The 14,850-nt window shown below is 38.9% G+C and overlaps 1 protein-coding gene across 1 annotated transcript; it reads right to left on the bottom strand.

Annotated features, from left to right (window-relative positions):
* Positions 1-413: 413 nt before the first annotated feature.
* LOC131276372 (ubiquitin-like modifier-activating enzyme 5) lies at positions 414-14,215 on the bottom strand. Its single transcript, XM_058289563.2, has 12 exons — positions 13,842-14,215; positions 13,305-13,350; positions 13,106-13,195; positions 9,666-9,775; positions 8,891-8,977; positions 8,200-8,284; positions 7,213-7,317; positions 6,908-7,035; positions 3,432-3,567; positions 3,087-3,162; positions 2,828-2,934; positions 414-2,330 (listed from the first exon to the last, which is right to left on the bottom strand). Exons 1-12 carry the CDS (start codon positions 14,033-14,035, stop codon positions 2,247-2,249), a joined length of 1,248 nt encoding a protein of 415 aa, XP_058145546.1. The 5' UTR covers positions 14,036-14,215; the 3' UTR covers positions 414-2,246.
* Positions 14,216-14,850: the final 635 nt, after the last annotated feature.

Here is a 14,850-nt window from a genome sequence, read left to right as displayed (position 1 = left end):
TATTCACAATATTGTGCTACCATTACCAAAAACATTTCTTGCATCCCAGATAAAACTCTGTTTATTTTAAGCCTTAACTCCTTATTCCCTATTCTTCCCTGTCCTCTGGCAATCTATATTCAGAAAGTCAAGTATAGATTTGCTGTATGACCTGGCAATCCCACTTCTAGGTATGTACCCAAAAGAAAGCAGGGATTCGAAAAGATGTTTGCACACCAATGTTTATAGCAGCATTTTTCACAATTGACAAAAGATGGAACCAACCTAAGTGTCCATCAGCAGACGAATGGATAGAGACAAGGTAGTATATACACACAATGCAGTATAATTAAGCTGTGAAAAGGAACAGAATTTTGATATATGTGAAATGGATTAACCTTGAAGACATCATGTTGAGTGAAATAAACCAGACATAGGACAAATATTTTATGATCTTACAGGTGTGAAATAATTACACTAAGCAAATACATGGTATCAGAAACCTGAATACCAGGGGCTGATGTGTAGGGTTAGGGGGTGGGGAATTAAAGCTTAATTGACAGTTTCTGTTTGGGGTGATAGAAAAGTTTTAGTAATTGATGGTGGTGACAGTAGCATAGCATAAATATAATATTATATATTCTGAATGTGGTTAAAAGGGGAAATTTTGGGTGGTGTCTGTTACCAGTATAAAAATTACATATTAATGTTAAAAAAAAACATAGGCTTGTACTGCTCAGAGAACCTAGTGTAGACTGTGGGCTCTGGTTAATGTCACAATTACAATAGTGTCTCATCTGTAATACAATAGTGCCACACTAATGCAAAATGGGGGCAGGTATAAGGAAATTACTTCCATGATTTTTCTGTAAGCTTACAACTTCTGTAATTAAAAAAAAAATCTCTAAAACTAGAAAAAGTATTTCACAGGTGATGACAGCTGAATTATAAAGAAATGGTAAAAGATAAATTTCAAGGGTAAGACAAACTATGCCCTTATTTTCTTAATGGTAAACACAAGAATCACAACAATATGATCTGATAACCTCAAGTGTATATTAAAAACATTTGATATTTGGGGCATTCTGATTAGTTTTTAGAACTTTATTTTACACATGGGGTGTCCTTTTTTTTTTTTTAACATTTCTCCCCCTAGATATATAATTTAGACATTCAAATCTTCAAAACTAAAACTCACCAAAACAAAAGATTCAGAATAGAAACAGCCTGCTGGTAATGGTTATTTATTGGTTTCCAAAACATTAGGAGTTTTTTTCAACCAAGGATCCCAAAACATTAGGGATTTTTTTCAACCAAGGTTCTGTATGCTTTTGTTACGTTATCCCTCCAGAGAAAACCAGTTTTCTGGTCAGGATCAAGGGAAGATAGATACCTCTCCTGGGAAAAAATACACGTCAGTCATTGTGGAGGCTTAACTCTTGACAACATCTAGGAAATCTAAATTAAATGAAGTAAAATATTCAGAAGGTAGCCTATGTGATACGGATATCTTAAGAGCCTAAATTTTCTGTCTCTTGCTCCACAATTAATAGAGTGATTCCAGATATACCACAGATGCAATAATTTCTTTTCCTTGGTACAGTATAAAATATAATTTGTATTTCATAACAGAACCTTTATCTGTCTATCCATAATGATAGCTTTACAAACTATTACAATGACTACATTTTAACTTGTATTTCATCAGGAAACCTTTAAGAAGATAAGATGTCTTTATATTATAGGTTAATTTTAACTCATTGTAGGTCAAGTTAGTAGCAGTGGGCAACTTTCTTGTACAGAGCAATTCGAAAGACAATTGCACTTGCTAGCTCTATTGAATAGAGCTGCATTTGAGGATCACATACTACTTTATTATCCATGATCCTCAGGCAACACAAGACAAGGGGTTTTTGGAAAAGGAAGACTACAGCATCAGATCAATCCTGCCTCACCCTCTCACAAACCACCTCACCCCCCCAAATCAGTCAAAACATTTAACTGATGAAGTTTTTGGTAAAATTCATAAACACCTATAATAATCCTTTGATGTTTACTTATTAGAGTGGCACATGAGTTTCGGGAAAGTGATTTGGTTGGGGAAGGGAGCATGAAGCAACAAAATATTTTCAAAAAGTATAACAATTCAGTGAAAATTTATACATCAGTTGATGTTGCCTTAAGTTTTACTGATCTTAAAACAAATGTTTTTAACTGCAAGGGAATAAGCTTAAACATAGGAAATCAAATATTTGCCAGTCCGTTATTTATATATTCTTCATCTTGGCCATGAGGTCTTCCAAGCTTTCACTAGAATCTTCCACTGTTATCCCAGGTACAGAATCTTCTTGCTGTCCACTAATGAAGGAAAGAAGCATGTAAAATTCTTGATTTAGGAGTATGTACTCAGTAAACCTAACCATTTTCAACAAGTTTATAAAGCAAATTTTCTTTAATAAATATGTCTTCTAATTTTTAGGAAAGAAAAAGTCCTTTATTATCCCTACCTGCCACTCAAAATAAGGCAGCAATTTGAATAGTTTTGAGATCTGTACTGAAGTAGTATTTTTAAATGGTGGTATGGCTAAAACTATCAATGTACAAATTGATTTTGATATTTTCATCAAAATCTAGAATACTCGATCTGTTAATGAGTAAATGAAACTATTTTATGTCTATATTGTCAGTTTAAAATATGCTTTGTATATCACCATATTAGCACTGAATACTTCTCACATCTTAATGCTATATAGTGTAAAATATCAGAAACAAATACCGCATGGTGATGATAAATACAAATTTTTTCTTATATGATATTTATTATGGATAAATCAGATTTTAAAATTACAGTTTTTGGAATTGTATAGGCCACTGTAATCCCTTCAGGTAAGTCAGGAATTGGACCCAAAGAGTTTTTCAGTTCCTCTTCTGAAACCTCAGATACCAGCTCAATACCTAGAGTTAAATTTGATCATATAATAATTTTAAGGATCTTAATTTAACAAGCAATAACCATTAAAAATTTGTAAGATATTTTAATAATTATATTCACTGCCATGGAAGATTTTGTTTTATGCTGCAATTTTAATTCATAAAGGAATACCTACCCCACTCATTATCTTCATGTATTATCTCTTTCTCTTCTTGAACAACCTCCTGTTTGGGTAGTGCTGCTACCTTTTTCTGTAGAAATCAAACAAGAGATGTTTTTATCCATTCTCAGTTCTCTGAGGCATTAATCAAGAATTCAGATAGGCTTTTTATACTAGCAAAAGCAAGTAAAGATTTTGTACATAAATTTACTTCCATTTTAGAAGTAAACAAATAAAAATTTAAAAATTGAGGAGGAATCTGTTTATCTTGTATTCCAAATCTAAATACTTGTTTCTATTTCTTGAGTTATTGTCCTGAGCACTATGATCCTTCATATATTCTCATAGACTGACATATACCTTATATTCGTTCTGTTGCTTCCTGCAATTTTTGTCTTCACACTGAGGATTTGGTTTCATGGACATGGTAGGAAAGAAATCCTGCATGGCATTGTATCCAAGGTAGAAACTAACAGTACCAAAACCTAACAGAAATCTGGAAAAATGAAGCAAAGTAGATTTATATAAATAAAACCATAAAAGTTCTAGAAGAAAGTATCTGAATATTTAAAAAAATGATTTGGAATAGGTAATGATTTTGTAGCATGATACCCAGAAAACTCTATCTTGCACACAGGGCCTGGCTCATAGGAGATGCTTAAAGAGTTACTGAATGAATGAAATAAAAGGTTATTTCACTAACTGTGGAACACACTCTTATTTTATGAATCACTAAAAAATATAAAAAAACCAATGACATGTCAACAACATTTAAGAAGCATCCTGATTTCAGAGGTTAAAACGTGGGAAAAGTGTGTCTTAAAAATTCCTGAAATATGATACCAAATCCTTAATTTTTAAACATTTTCATATATAATGTACACACACTAAAATATATAATCTTAAATGTACAGCTCAAAGAATTGTTACACAAATCTTCATCCAAGTAAGCATTACCAGATCAAGATATAGAATGTTTACAGTATCCCAGAAGTCAAATCTGACTCCTCTGAAAAGCTTCTGTATAGAGAAAAAAGATCACGTACAAAAGAAAGGATAAAAGGACAAACATTTTCAAGTGCATATTCTTAATATACAAGGTCTTACAGTATGTCACTAAGGAAAGACAAAAAACTGAGCAAAGAAGATGGGCAGAAAATTTACAGAAAAAGGTACGTGCTCAGCCCTTGCCAGAATTAAATGAAAATTACAATGAGATCCATTTTTCATCTATTAGATTGCCACTATTATCAAAGTGTTGGGGAAACATACTCTTATACTGTAGTGAAATGTACATCCTTTGGAAGGGAAACTTCTATAATATCTGTGAAGATAAATACTGTACTGGGGCGAAGTAGCTCAAGGGGGTTGAGTGCCTGTTTCCCATGTACGAGGTCCTGGGTTCAATCCCTGGTACCTCCTAAAAAAACCAAACAAACTGCATTTACTCAAATTCCTCATCTAAAAGTTCACAGTACAAAAGTCTAGTACATAAAGATATATGCAAGATATATGCAGCATTGTTGATAATAGTAAAAATCTTTAAGTAGCCCAAATGTCCACCAACAGAGGGCTGGTTAAATATGATACATCCTTAAAAGAATACTTTGTAACCATGCATTTTCTCTCTCTCTCTCTCTCTTTTGTACCATGCTACAAAATGTTTCAGTTAGGGCTTACCGAAGCTTGTACAGGCTATTTTCTCTTACGTGCAACAGCCCTAGACTGTTACCTTGAAAGTTCTTATATACGCTTTCTACCATTTCTTTTCTGGCAGCAGATACTAAGATCAGGATGCCTCCTTGTTTCATGTTCCAGTTTGATCTTAATATATAGGAGGCTTAAGAAGCACATAAGAAGCTAATTAAAGTTGTAAAGTGAAATAAAAATTATGGACTGAAAAAAACCTAAAGGTATTCTGCCTTTAATAAAATGATTGTGAGTTGGTTCATAAACTCTTGGACATTAATTTTAGCTAATATGGTACCTTTTTCTTTCTTTTTAGTTACAGTTTAGATAGGTGTGGTTGCTAGATACGGTTTTTGGATAGCAGAAATGATACCCTGGTTAGTTTTTAATCACATTCAGATTATTTTTAGTAATAATTAAAGATAGTAGAAGCCCAGGGTTTTCATGTCTATGTCACTACCCTTTGGTCAAGCCTGCAGAGATTTAAATCTTTTTGCGACGGTTTGCTCGGTCGGTAGAGGTGGGGTCCCGCTTGGGACGAGGGGTCGGTCCCGCTTGGGACGAGGGGTCGGTCCCGCTTGGGACGAGGGGTCGGTCCCGCTTGGGACGAGGGGTCGGTCCCGCTTGGGACGAGGGGTCGGTCCCGCTTGGGACGAGGGGTCGGTCCCGCTTGGGACGAGGGGTCGGTCCCGCTTGGGACGAGGGGTCGGTCCCGCTTGGGACGAGGGGTCGGTCCCGCTTGGGACGAGGGGTCGGTCTCACAGGGGTTGCGCGGTTTGGCTGACGGGGTCGCACGGCAAAGCCGACGACGAGGGGGTTGCCCGGAGAAGCAGGCGACGAACTGGGGACAAGGGAGGCCAGGCCCTTGTCGGGGGCTCTCAGGACTGGAGGGCGCACGGCAGAAGAACTACCGTGGAGACAAGGTAAACACGCAAGTCCACTTTATTGAGGGAGAGGCAACAGTTTTATAGGGGCTGGGGAAGGCTGATTGGTCGAAGCCACGCCCTGTTCTGATTGGTTGCCGGAGAAAGGTCAGTGGGCGGTACTGGGCGGGGGAGGGGTGGTGGTTAGGGATTGGCTGTTACTGTTGCTGGGGTAAGTGGCAGGGTTTAGTGATTGGTGGCTGCTGTTGCTGGGGTAGAGGGCAGACTGGAGTTTCCCGCCCACGCCTGGCTGTTGCTGCTGTGGGGGGAGGGAAAAGGGCAGACTGGAGTTTCCCGCCCACGCCTGGCTGTTGCTGCTGTGGGGGGAGGGAAAAGGGCAGACTGGAGTTTCCCGCCCACGCCTGGCTGTTGCTGCTGTGGGGGGAGGGAAAAGGGCAGACTGGAGTTTCCCGCCCACGCCTGGCTGTTGCTGCTGTGGGGGGAGGGAAAAGGGCAGACTGGAGTTTCCCGCCCACGCCTGGCTGTTGCTGCTGTGGGGGGGGGGGAGGGAAAAAGGCAGACTGGAGTTTCCCGCCCACGCCTGGCTGTTGCTGCTGTGGGGGGGGGGGAAAAGGGCAGACTGGAGTTTCCCGCCCATGCCTGGCTGTTTCTGCTGTGGGGGGGGGGGAGGGAAAAGGGCAGACTGGAGTTTCCCGCCCACGCCTGGCTGTTGCTGCTGTCGGGGGGAGGGAAAAGGGCAGACTGGATTTTTCCGCCCTGCGCCTGCGCAGGGAGAAAGAAGGCATCGTGTGGCACTATCTGGGAGGAGGGGCGGCCACGGAAGCATGGCTGCCGAGAAGGGGAGACCCGAGGGCACTCTGCGCCCATGCCGAGCTTCCTTCAGGGGTGGCGGTGGGCCCGACCAACCACCCTATTACAGGGGCAGCGGTTTGGAGTAGGCCTACCGCGGCCGCCGCCCCCCACCAGGTCAGCAAACCACACTTCAGCCCGAGGGGTGACCGCATCTTTTGGTTAAATGCTTCATAAATATATCAATACCAACGTATACCACATAACATGAGCTCTTACAAATGCAGGGAGGAAATAATATTCTTATATATTCATATACACACACAATATGATTATATATAATAGACACACATGTATAAAAAAATATTTAAAACAATTAAATACTTAGCTGGTTATTTAAAATTTTTAAATTCTTCAGGAAATATTTCTATCAAAAGCAGATAAGACTATTCTGAAAAATTAGCCCCCATTTACTTTAACACATTTTGTACTAAGATTCCAGCCACCACTCCCATCGTAGTAGGAAGGCTGGCTGCACAAACACCTTCCCGTTTCAGAGTCTTTTCATCAATATTTGCAGCAACGACAAGTGGTGGAGCACACTACATGAAAAGGAACAAAAGAAAACACGTTTCAAAGGAAGGAAGTATGAGATATTCTGAATAGCATTCTATCATATTCAAAGTGTTCTTTTTCCTGTAAAGTGTACTATATTTTTAATACCCCTAAGAAATTCAGTACCTAACAGTGAAAAATAGCCCAAAATGAATAATGTATACCGCAAAACAAGCAGATTCTCCAGGAATTATGAGCTGTATATGTCCTGAAACTGCATTTTCACTGACCCCAGACGCCATCCATGTTTGTCCAAGTTCATTACAAGCCTTAGTAGAAATAGGTGAAAACAAAGGAAGAACGTAAGAGAGCAAGTAGTTCGTCACCAATTCTTCTCATGAAAAATTCAGGTCAACTAAATGAATTACCAAGGATTTTAAAAATTAATTTTCTGAATAAAAAAGGGGGAAGTTATATAAATGGAATTCTTAACAATTGCCATTGTTCATTTGAAGAATAAACTGACAGTATTCAAGCAAGCAATCAATAAATATCTGTTTAAATTGAACCATAGATTACTGGATTTCTTAAGTAAAAATTTATGTAAAAATTCACTTTTCTAAAATAATTTCAGCGACAAAAAAATCCAAAATTTCATTTGATAAGTTAAAATAATACAAAAGAATTGTTTTACTTTTGAGAAACTAAAATTTTATTGTTTAGAAACCAAAGTTTTTATTGGCAATTTGTACAGTTACAAATTTACTTTAAAATACCTAACAAAAGTTAAAACTAAAGCTGACCAAAAAAAGAGTAGTACAAAATATTAATCTATTTTTAAAAATTGTGTATCAGAAGTTATTGCTATTTTATACTTTCGTCTATCAGTATGAGAGATTAGGCTAATAATACAAAATATGCAACATCTGCAAGGCAAGACAAGTCCTATAGCTGTTGAAATAAATTTCAAAAGTAGCCTAAAAGCACACCAAAAATAACTAATATACAGGGGGAGCAGATACAGCTCAGTGGTTAAGTTCCTGCTTCCCATGTATGGGGTCCTGGGTTCAATTCCTGATACTCCTTAAAATATATATATACATTATTAAAAGGTTTAAATTCAGGATTTTTAGGATGGATAATATATATTGACTATATAAGAAAATACATAAATCTATAAATATAATATCTTATACAATAGGAATACTCACTGTATTTATTGTCATTCGAGCTTCAAAAGTGTCCACACAGCTAAGAACTAGGTCAACAGGTTTTCCTTCTTCTAACCCACCATTACTAGTCACAGAAAAATTTTATTTGAAAATCTCAAGACATAATGCATTCTAATTAGACTTTGTTCAGCCACACAGTCTTTGAGTAAATGTTTATGTATCTTAGAAGCATTAGTTTATAGCAAGTACTGAATAACTATTATGAATAAAACATGTTACTGTAGTAATAATTCCTCTACAAAAATTGAAGGGAGTAGTCTCTTCACAAGAGTTAGCATTTCCCTATCAGCTTTTTCATAGACTTTTGTTCATTTTATACAGTCACTATAAATGTGAATGTAATAAAAATTAATTTAATACAGTTTACTATTTCAGTGATGTTATGCCAGTCTCTGTAGAGCTGATTTTATGTAGAAATAACATATGGAACACAGAACTTATATTTTGGATCTTTTGTTATAGCATTACAATTTACAGGGTTTGGTTTTTTGTTGTTTTTAGACAATATATACTTTTAATTGAGCTCCTAATACACAGAAATGGCACAAAAATTACAAGATTAAAATATATTAAAATATATATCGATGTATATCTACAACTCAGTATATTTTCTAATAAATATTTAACTGAACTGGAAGTTATACAAAAAATCATAAGTAAACATTTTCACCTTGTTCTCTCCATGAAATGCTGAAAGTTTTCCACTGTGGTGATACTGTAGTTGTGTACTTCAAAAAGAACATCAGGATTAATGTGTCTATGAGAGAAAAGGGGAACAAAGATAAAGATTACTAGTAGGAATAATAAGAGAAATCAAGAAGGAAAAAAGTGAAAAAAGCTAAAGAGCATTTAACAGAATAAAGAAAAATTCAAGCTATTTAAGGAAAATCCAAAGTCCTGTTCTATTTCATGTTGCATTTTCGAGGACTAGGTTCAAAAGCAAGTAGACTGATAAGAATTATAAAAATGTTCCTACCCCAATCTTGGTCAATCTATATGCTGGAAATTAAATCATTACCATCTCTGGTAGTTAAAGTTCAGCCTAACAAAAAGTTTTTCGTTCCTCGTTCAATTCAGTGCAAGTACCACAGAGGAACTTCTAGAGCAGGGCTTGGCAAATGACAACTCCAAGCCCATGGCCCAAATCTGGCCCACCATCTGTTTTTGTTACAGCCTGAAAGCTAAGAATGGTTTTTACTTTTTTTAAGGTTTAGAAAAAAATCAAAAGCAAAATAACATTTCATGACATGAGCATTATGAAATTCAAATTTCAGGGTCCATAAAAGCTTACCAATCCACCCCTCTAACAGGAAGAGAATTCTTTGTTAATGGAAACCTGCATTTGTATAGTGAAAAATTGGGGTCCATTTTACATATCAGGTTAACTCATACCCAAATATACAAGGATTTCACTTCATATGGTCCTTAACAGCTATTCCATTTACCTCAAAGTATGCTCAGCTGCTTGAACTTTACTTAATCCTGCTTGATGAGGTTGGAAGAAAAGTCTATTCATATTGGCCAGTTCCACCTTGTCATAGTCAAAGAGCAGCAACTAAAATAAAAATAGTGGTACTCTAGTGAAAATCTTATCGAAAAACTGACTAAAAAAATTAACTAGTGGACTTCACATTTGATGTGTTTAAAACAGTTTAACTAAAACACTAGATGGCCACATATTAATTCACTTAATGCTTCTAACAACAAACAAGGTAAGTACACAGGTATTATCATCTCCATTTCAGAAGTGAGGCAACTAGGGCACTTGCCCAACCACTTCTCAGCTAATATTCAGTAGAAGTGGGATTCAAATTCACACTTTCTCAATCCAGTGTCTGCACCCTAAACAGAATGCTCTCTTGCCCCTCTAAATCAGGAGTTCTTAACCAGGGGTCAACAGATGCCCAAGAGTCTATGAAAAGATTTCAGGGGATCTGTGAACTTGAATGGAAAAAAAAAAAAAAAAATCAACTTATCTTTTATCTTTATTTCTCTTATTATCTTTATTTCTTAATATCTTTATTTCTCTGATATCTGATGTTGAGTGTCATAAAACTATCTCCCATTACATTCTGAGAAGGGGGTCTGTGGTTTTCACTTGACTGGCAAAAGGGTCCCTGGAACAAAAAAGGTTAAGAATCCCTATAGTAAATGAGTCACTGAAAATTAATTTTCATCTTATTCATTTGGATTTTTAAAAACTGCCAAAATCCTATTTTATTCTAAAATTTTAATATTATGCTAAAAACCAAGAACCTATTACATAAATGAACCCTTTAAATAAGATAAAAATGTTATAACTTACAACTATAGTATACCTGAATCCTTTTGTGAATATGACACTACATATACTCATGCCAGCAAACACCGTTTCAAATAGGATTGTTCACATTACTATAGAAACCAATTGTTTCCAGCCATATACTTAGGCTTGTTTCAAACAGCATCTGTCTCTCTGTTACATCAACACACACGGTGTTTGCAAGGGTCACAGATCCCATACCTTATCAGTGAAAAGAGGTTGGCCCCAATGATCTCCAAGGTCCCTTCCTGATTTACAATTATGGGAGTCTGTAATACAACTTTCAGTATCTTAAATTTAATAATGAAAACAAATATGGGATTTTCTTCTTCTAAATACAGAAACTATAAAGAAAAAAATTAATCCAACCCATATCAAAATCTAGATAACTCTTAACTGCTAGAAAAGATACCATTTATCCCTCTGTGGTAATTTTCTAATCATAGAAAATTTCTTCAAAACATGATTTAAGTTCATTTAACAAATACTTATTAGGTCTGGAAAGCTATTAAATTTGAGTTTGTCTCATAGGTTCTTATGAGTAGGTTGTAGGAAATACTAACTTGGGAATAGAAGGTGTGAATTGTAACTCAATTTCTGATGCTAATTTGCTAATTGTGGGTAAAAATAAATTCACATGTTAGGCTTGTAGCATCTATAGTAAAGCAGCTGATCTGGATCTGGTAATCTAGGGCACTCAAGGGTTTCCAGATACTATTAAGATGGAAAAGACTCTGGGTCTTCATCTTCCACTTCCTTACTTAAAACTCATGAATCAGCTTCTTATCTGTTTTATATATTAAAGAAAGACTTCCTGAAACTTATCTAGTTAGAGCCTTAGCTTCCAAACTCAAGTTCACATTGGAATCACTTGGAGAATTTTAAAAAAAGACAGGTAGCTGAGTCCCATCCCTAGAGATTCTGATTACAGTCTGACATCAGAATTTTTTAAAAATTCCCCAGGTAATTCTAATTACAGTAATATTTGAAAACCACTGATCTAGATCCTTACTGCTCAAAATGTGGCCTTAGACCAATAGCATCAGCATGGGAACTTGTTAGAAATACAGGCAAGCACCCCAAACTTTAATGTGCATGTGAATCACTTGCGGATCTTATAATATAGTCTCTGGTTTAGTAGGTCTGGGTTAGGCTTCGAGTCTTCATTTCAAGTTCCTAAATGTTGGTGCTGGTGCCCCTGCTGCTCCATGAATTTGACTTTGAATAACAAGAATATGGTGGTTCTGAAATTGTAATACCTGAATCAATAACACCCAGATCACCTGGGAACTTGGAAATGCAAATTCTTAGGCCACCCCAAACCTACAGAATTAAAACCACTGGGGTAAAGTCTGGCAATCTGTGTCTTAACCAGCCTTGTGATTCTGATGCAAATTTAAGAACCACTGATATCGATGGTCTTTAGTATTCCTAGTCCAGGGGTTTTCTTAACCTTTTTTGTTCCATGGAACCCTCTGCCAGTTAGGTGAAAACCACAGACCCCTTCTCAGAATGTAGCAACTGATGGTTTTATGACAAACAACTAGTGTCAGGTCTGACAACAACCGTAATTTTGAATAATGGATGAGCATAAGTGATTTTTTGAGATATTCAACGACTATAATATATGAAGACTACTATAATTTATTGCATACATTCAAAAGTGAAAGAAATGCTAGATTTCAGTTAGAGATCAGAAAAAATATAGTAAGTTGATTTTATTCAATTCAAGACCACAGACCCCCTGAAATCCCTGGTTAAGAACCCCTGACCTATTTAATCATCTAGAGTACTCAAGCTAAAATTGCTAAAAATTGCTAAAAGCAATTTTTGACTGGCTTTTTAAAACTTCTTGAGAGGTATTAAACATTTTAATAAACATTTTTATTATTGTGCTGTTTGGCTTTTCTATCTTGATAAAAGAGTGCCAATTTTAAAACCATCTTCTTTAAAGAATTTGGGACATACGTGAATCCACATGTTTAAAGCATTGGTACTTTGTAGGAGAATTCTTGCTTTATCGAAACGATAAACTAAAAGGTATATGATTGTGGAAAGCTTATCCAATTACCATGTATCTAACATTTAGCTTTATAAATGAAAGATAGGTAAACTTACCACCCACAATCCAAATAAATTTTATTAAAAAGTAAAATATGAATGGGTTAAAAAAAATCTGGATCATTCTCCAGTTCAAATTCAAAGTAATAATGGCACATGCTGTAATCTATCTAGCATAAAGCATGTGTTTAGAATATTGGATGTTTTAGTGTTTTACTCACAGGCTATCAATTTAAAAGCTTCTTTCCTAAGTTTCTTTATCTAAAACCATGTAAGTCCAAATGGTCATATCACCCAAACTAAAAAGTTTCTGAACACAACTTAGTTCTTTCTTTAATTAGCAATAACATCAGCTTCCATTTGAGTGGGGATCTGTCTTAAACCCTCGGAAGAACGAGCGTCTGAATAAATATGCCACAAATCAATAAACCATTAGTAATGAGGAAAGAAACCTAACCTGTACCTCATTTACTCCAGGAGTTAGTATTTCTCTATATGATCGGTGAAGAGAAATGTTTTTACCTTACCAATGCCACATCTCGTCAGCATTTCAGCACTCACACTACCAACTCCACCAACACCTACTATTGCTACAGCACAAGTACGGATTTTCTGTAAAATGAAAAATTATGTATGTGTTGCTTAGTAACTTCATCAATATGTCACCAGAAATTTTCATTTATTCAAATCATCTTCAAGAATTTGGGAAGGTTTATCATACCTCATAATCATTTACAATTCCCATACGCTTCAATGCCATCAGGCGGCTGAAAAAAAGGAAAAAAACATTTTAGACATTATTTCTGCTGAATTAAGAAGCCTTAGGAAAGGAAAGGGACAGGCAGGACTGGTGAAGTAGAATGGTCAGAGACGTTCCCGAGCACCTTATGAATGGAGCCAATCCTGGGCTCCTCTCCCCGGCCCCTGGTTTATGAACCTTTTAGAAAACTTGACGTTTATGCTTAAGGGATTTTACAGTGAACGTCACCTTCTGGAAGTTCACCAGCTGCAGGGTTTCCTCAAGACTGGCATGATTAAGGCCTCATGTGGAGGGAGGTGGCCTAGTGAGGCAGAGGCGAGAGAACTCTGGGTTCGTGTCCTCTGCCGGCACAGCAGCAGCACCATGTGGCTGACTCGCTTCGGTTTTTTAAAGAGAAAGGGCATCTGACCAGTATAGCACGTAGCCTTGCCCTTTGGGGAACGTAATTCCGATGAGGAACAGGGAAGCAGAGGGGCATCAACTGGGGGCGCCGTTCACCTGTAGGGGTTGGAGTCCACCACCTCCGAGCTCATGTGCGCCACGCCGGGCCGGACGACCCCTCCGCGGGCGCCCCCCACGGCCTGCCGGCTGTTCTCCTCGACCAGGTGCCGCTCCAGGGCCTGCAACCGCTGCTGCAGCCGCTCCACACACTCGGCTACCACGGCCGGGCCCGCTGCCGCCGAGGCCTTCATCCCGGCCTCCCCGCCGCCCCGCGCTGCCCACCAGGGTAAGTGAGGAGGCCCCCACCGGCCTCTCAGCTCAGTCAGCGGAGGGCCCAGCGCCCACAGACACGTCTCCACCTCCCCGCGGTTCCACTTGCGGTGCGTGGCTGCCTTTATACCGCTCAACGAGACCCCTCCCCGCGGCTGCTTCCGGTGCGCCGCCGCCGCGCCCCTCAAGGTGACCCCTCCCCTCTTTGGCTTCCGCTTCCCGGGGTCGTGGAGACCGATGGGCAGGGCCGGTGCGCGTGGTCCGCTGCTTGGGCAGGAGAAACGCCAGGCTCTTTTCTCCTGGGCCGGAGGTTCTGAGGAGCTTTTCTCTGACCCGCACCCTCCAGGATCTTGCGCCGCCGGCGTCTTACATTTGGGGTGGTGGAGGTCTCTCCCTTCTTGTTCCCCCTTAGCTTTGACCGCCACGTTGTTTTCTTACAAATTGAGGCCTCCAGCTCTGAGGCTGACTGGAAAACTCTCTGATGTCCGAACACACAGCCGGAACTTCTGGCTTTTCCCAGCGGAGCCGTAGTCACCGCACGCTGGGCAGCGGTGCCCGGAACGTGACTGGCTGGAACCACCGCCCGCAGAGCAGCCCCCGCCCCGGCGGCCGGGCGGTCCAGTCGCTCCTGGGGCTGGAGGAAAGCTGACCCTGGAGCCCCGTGGCGGCCTGCGGCCTGCAGCGGCGACAGCCGTGGAGCCCGGGAATAGTGGCGAACCCGAAGCGGCCGAAGTGCTGCCGCAACACAGGTTGGATCGCCGATCCCTGGAGGACCGCCTGAGCCGGCACCTGCCGG

The sequence above is a fragment of the Dasypus novemcinctus genome, chromosome 28 (genome assembly GCF_030445035.2).
Source record: "Dasypus novemcinctus isolate mDasNov1 chromosome 28, mDasNov1.1.hap2, whole genome shotgun sequence".
Taxonomy (NCBI): domain Eukaryota; kingdom Metazoa; phylum Chordata; class Mammalia; order Cingulata; family Dasypodidae; genus Dasypus; species Dasypus novemcinctus.
Note: the sequence above shows the minus strand (reverse complement) of the source record. Positions and strands in the feature narration are given on the sequence as shown.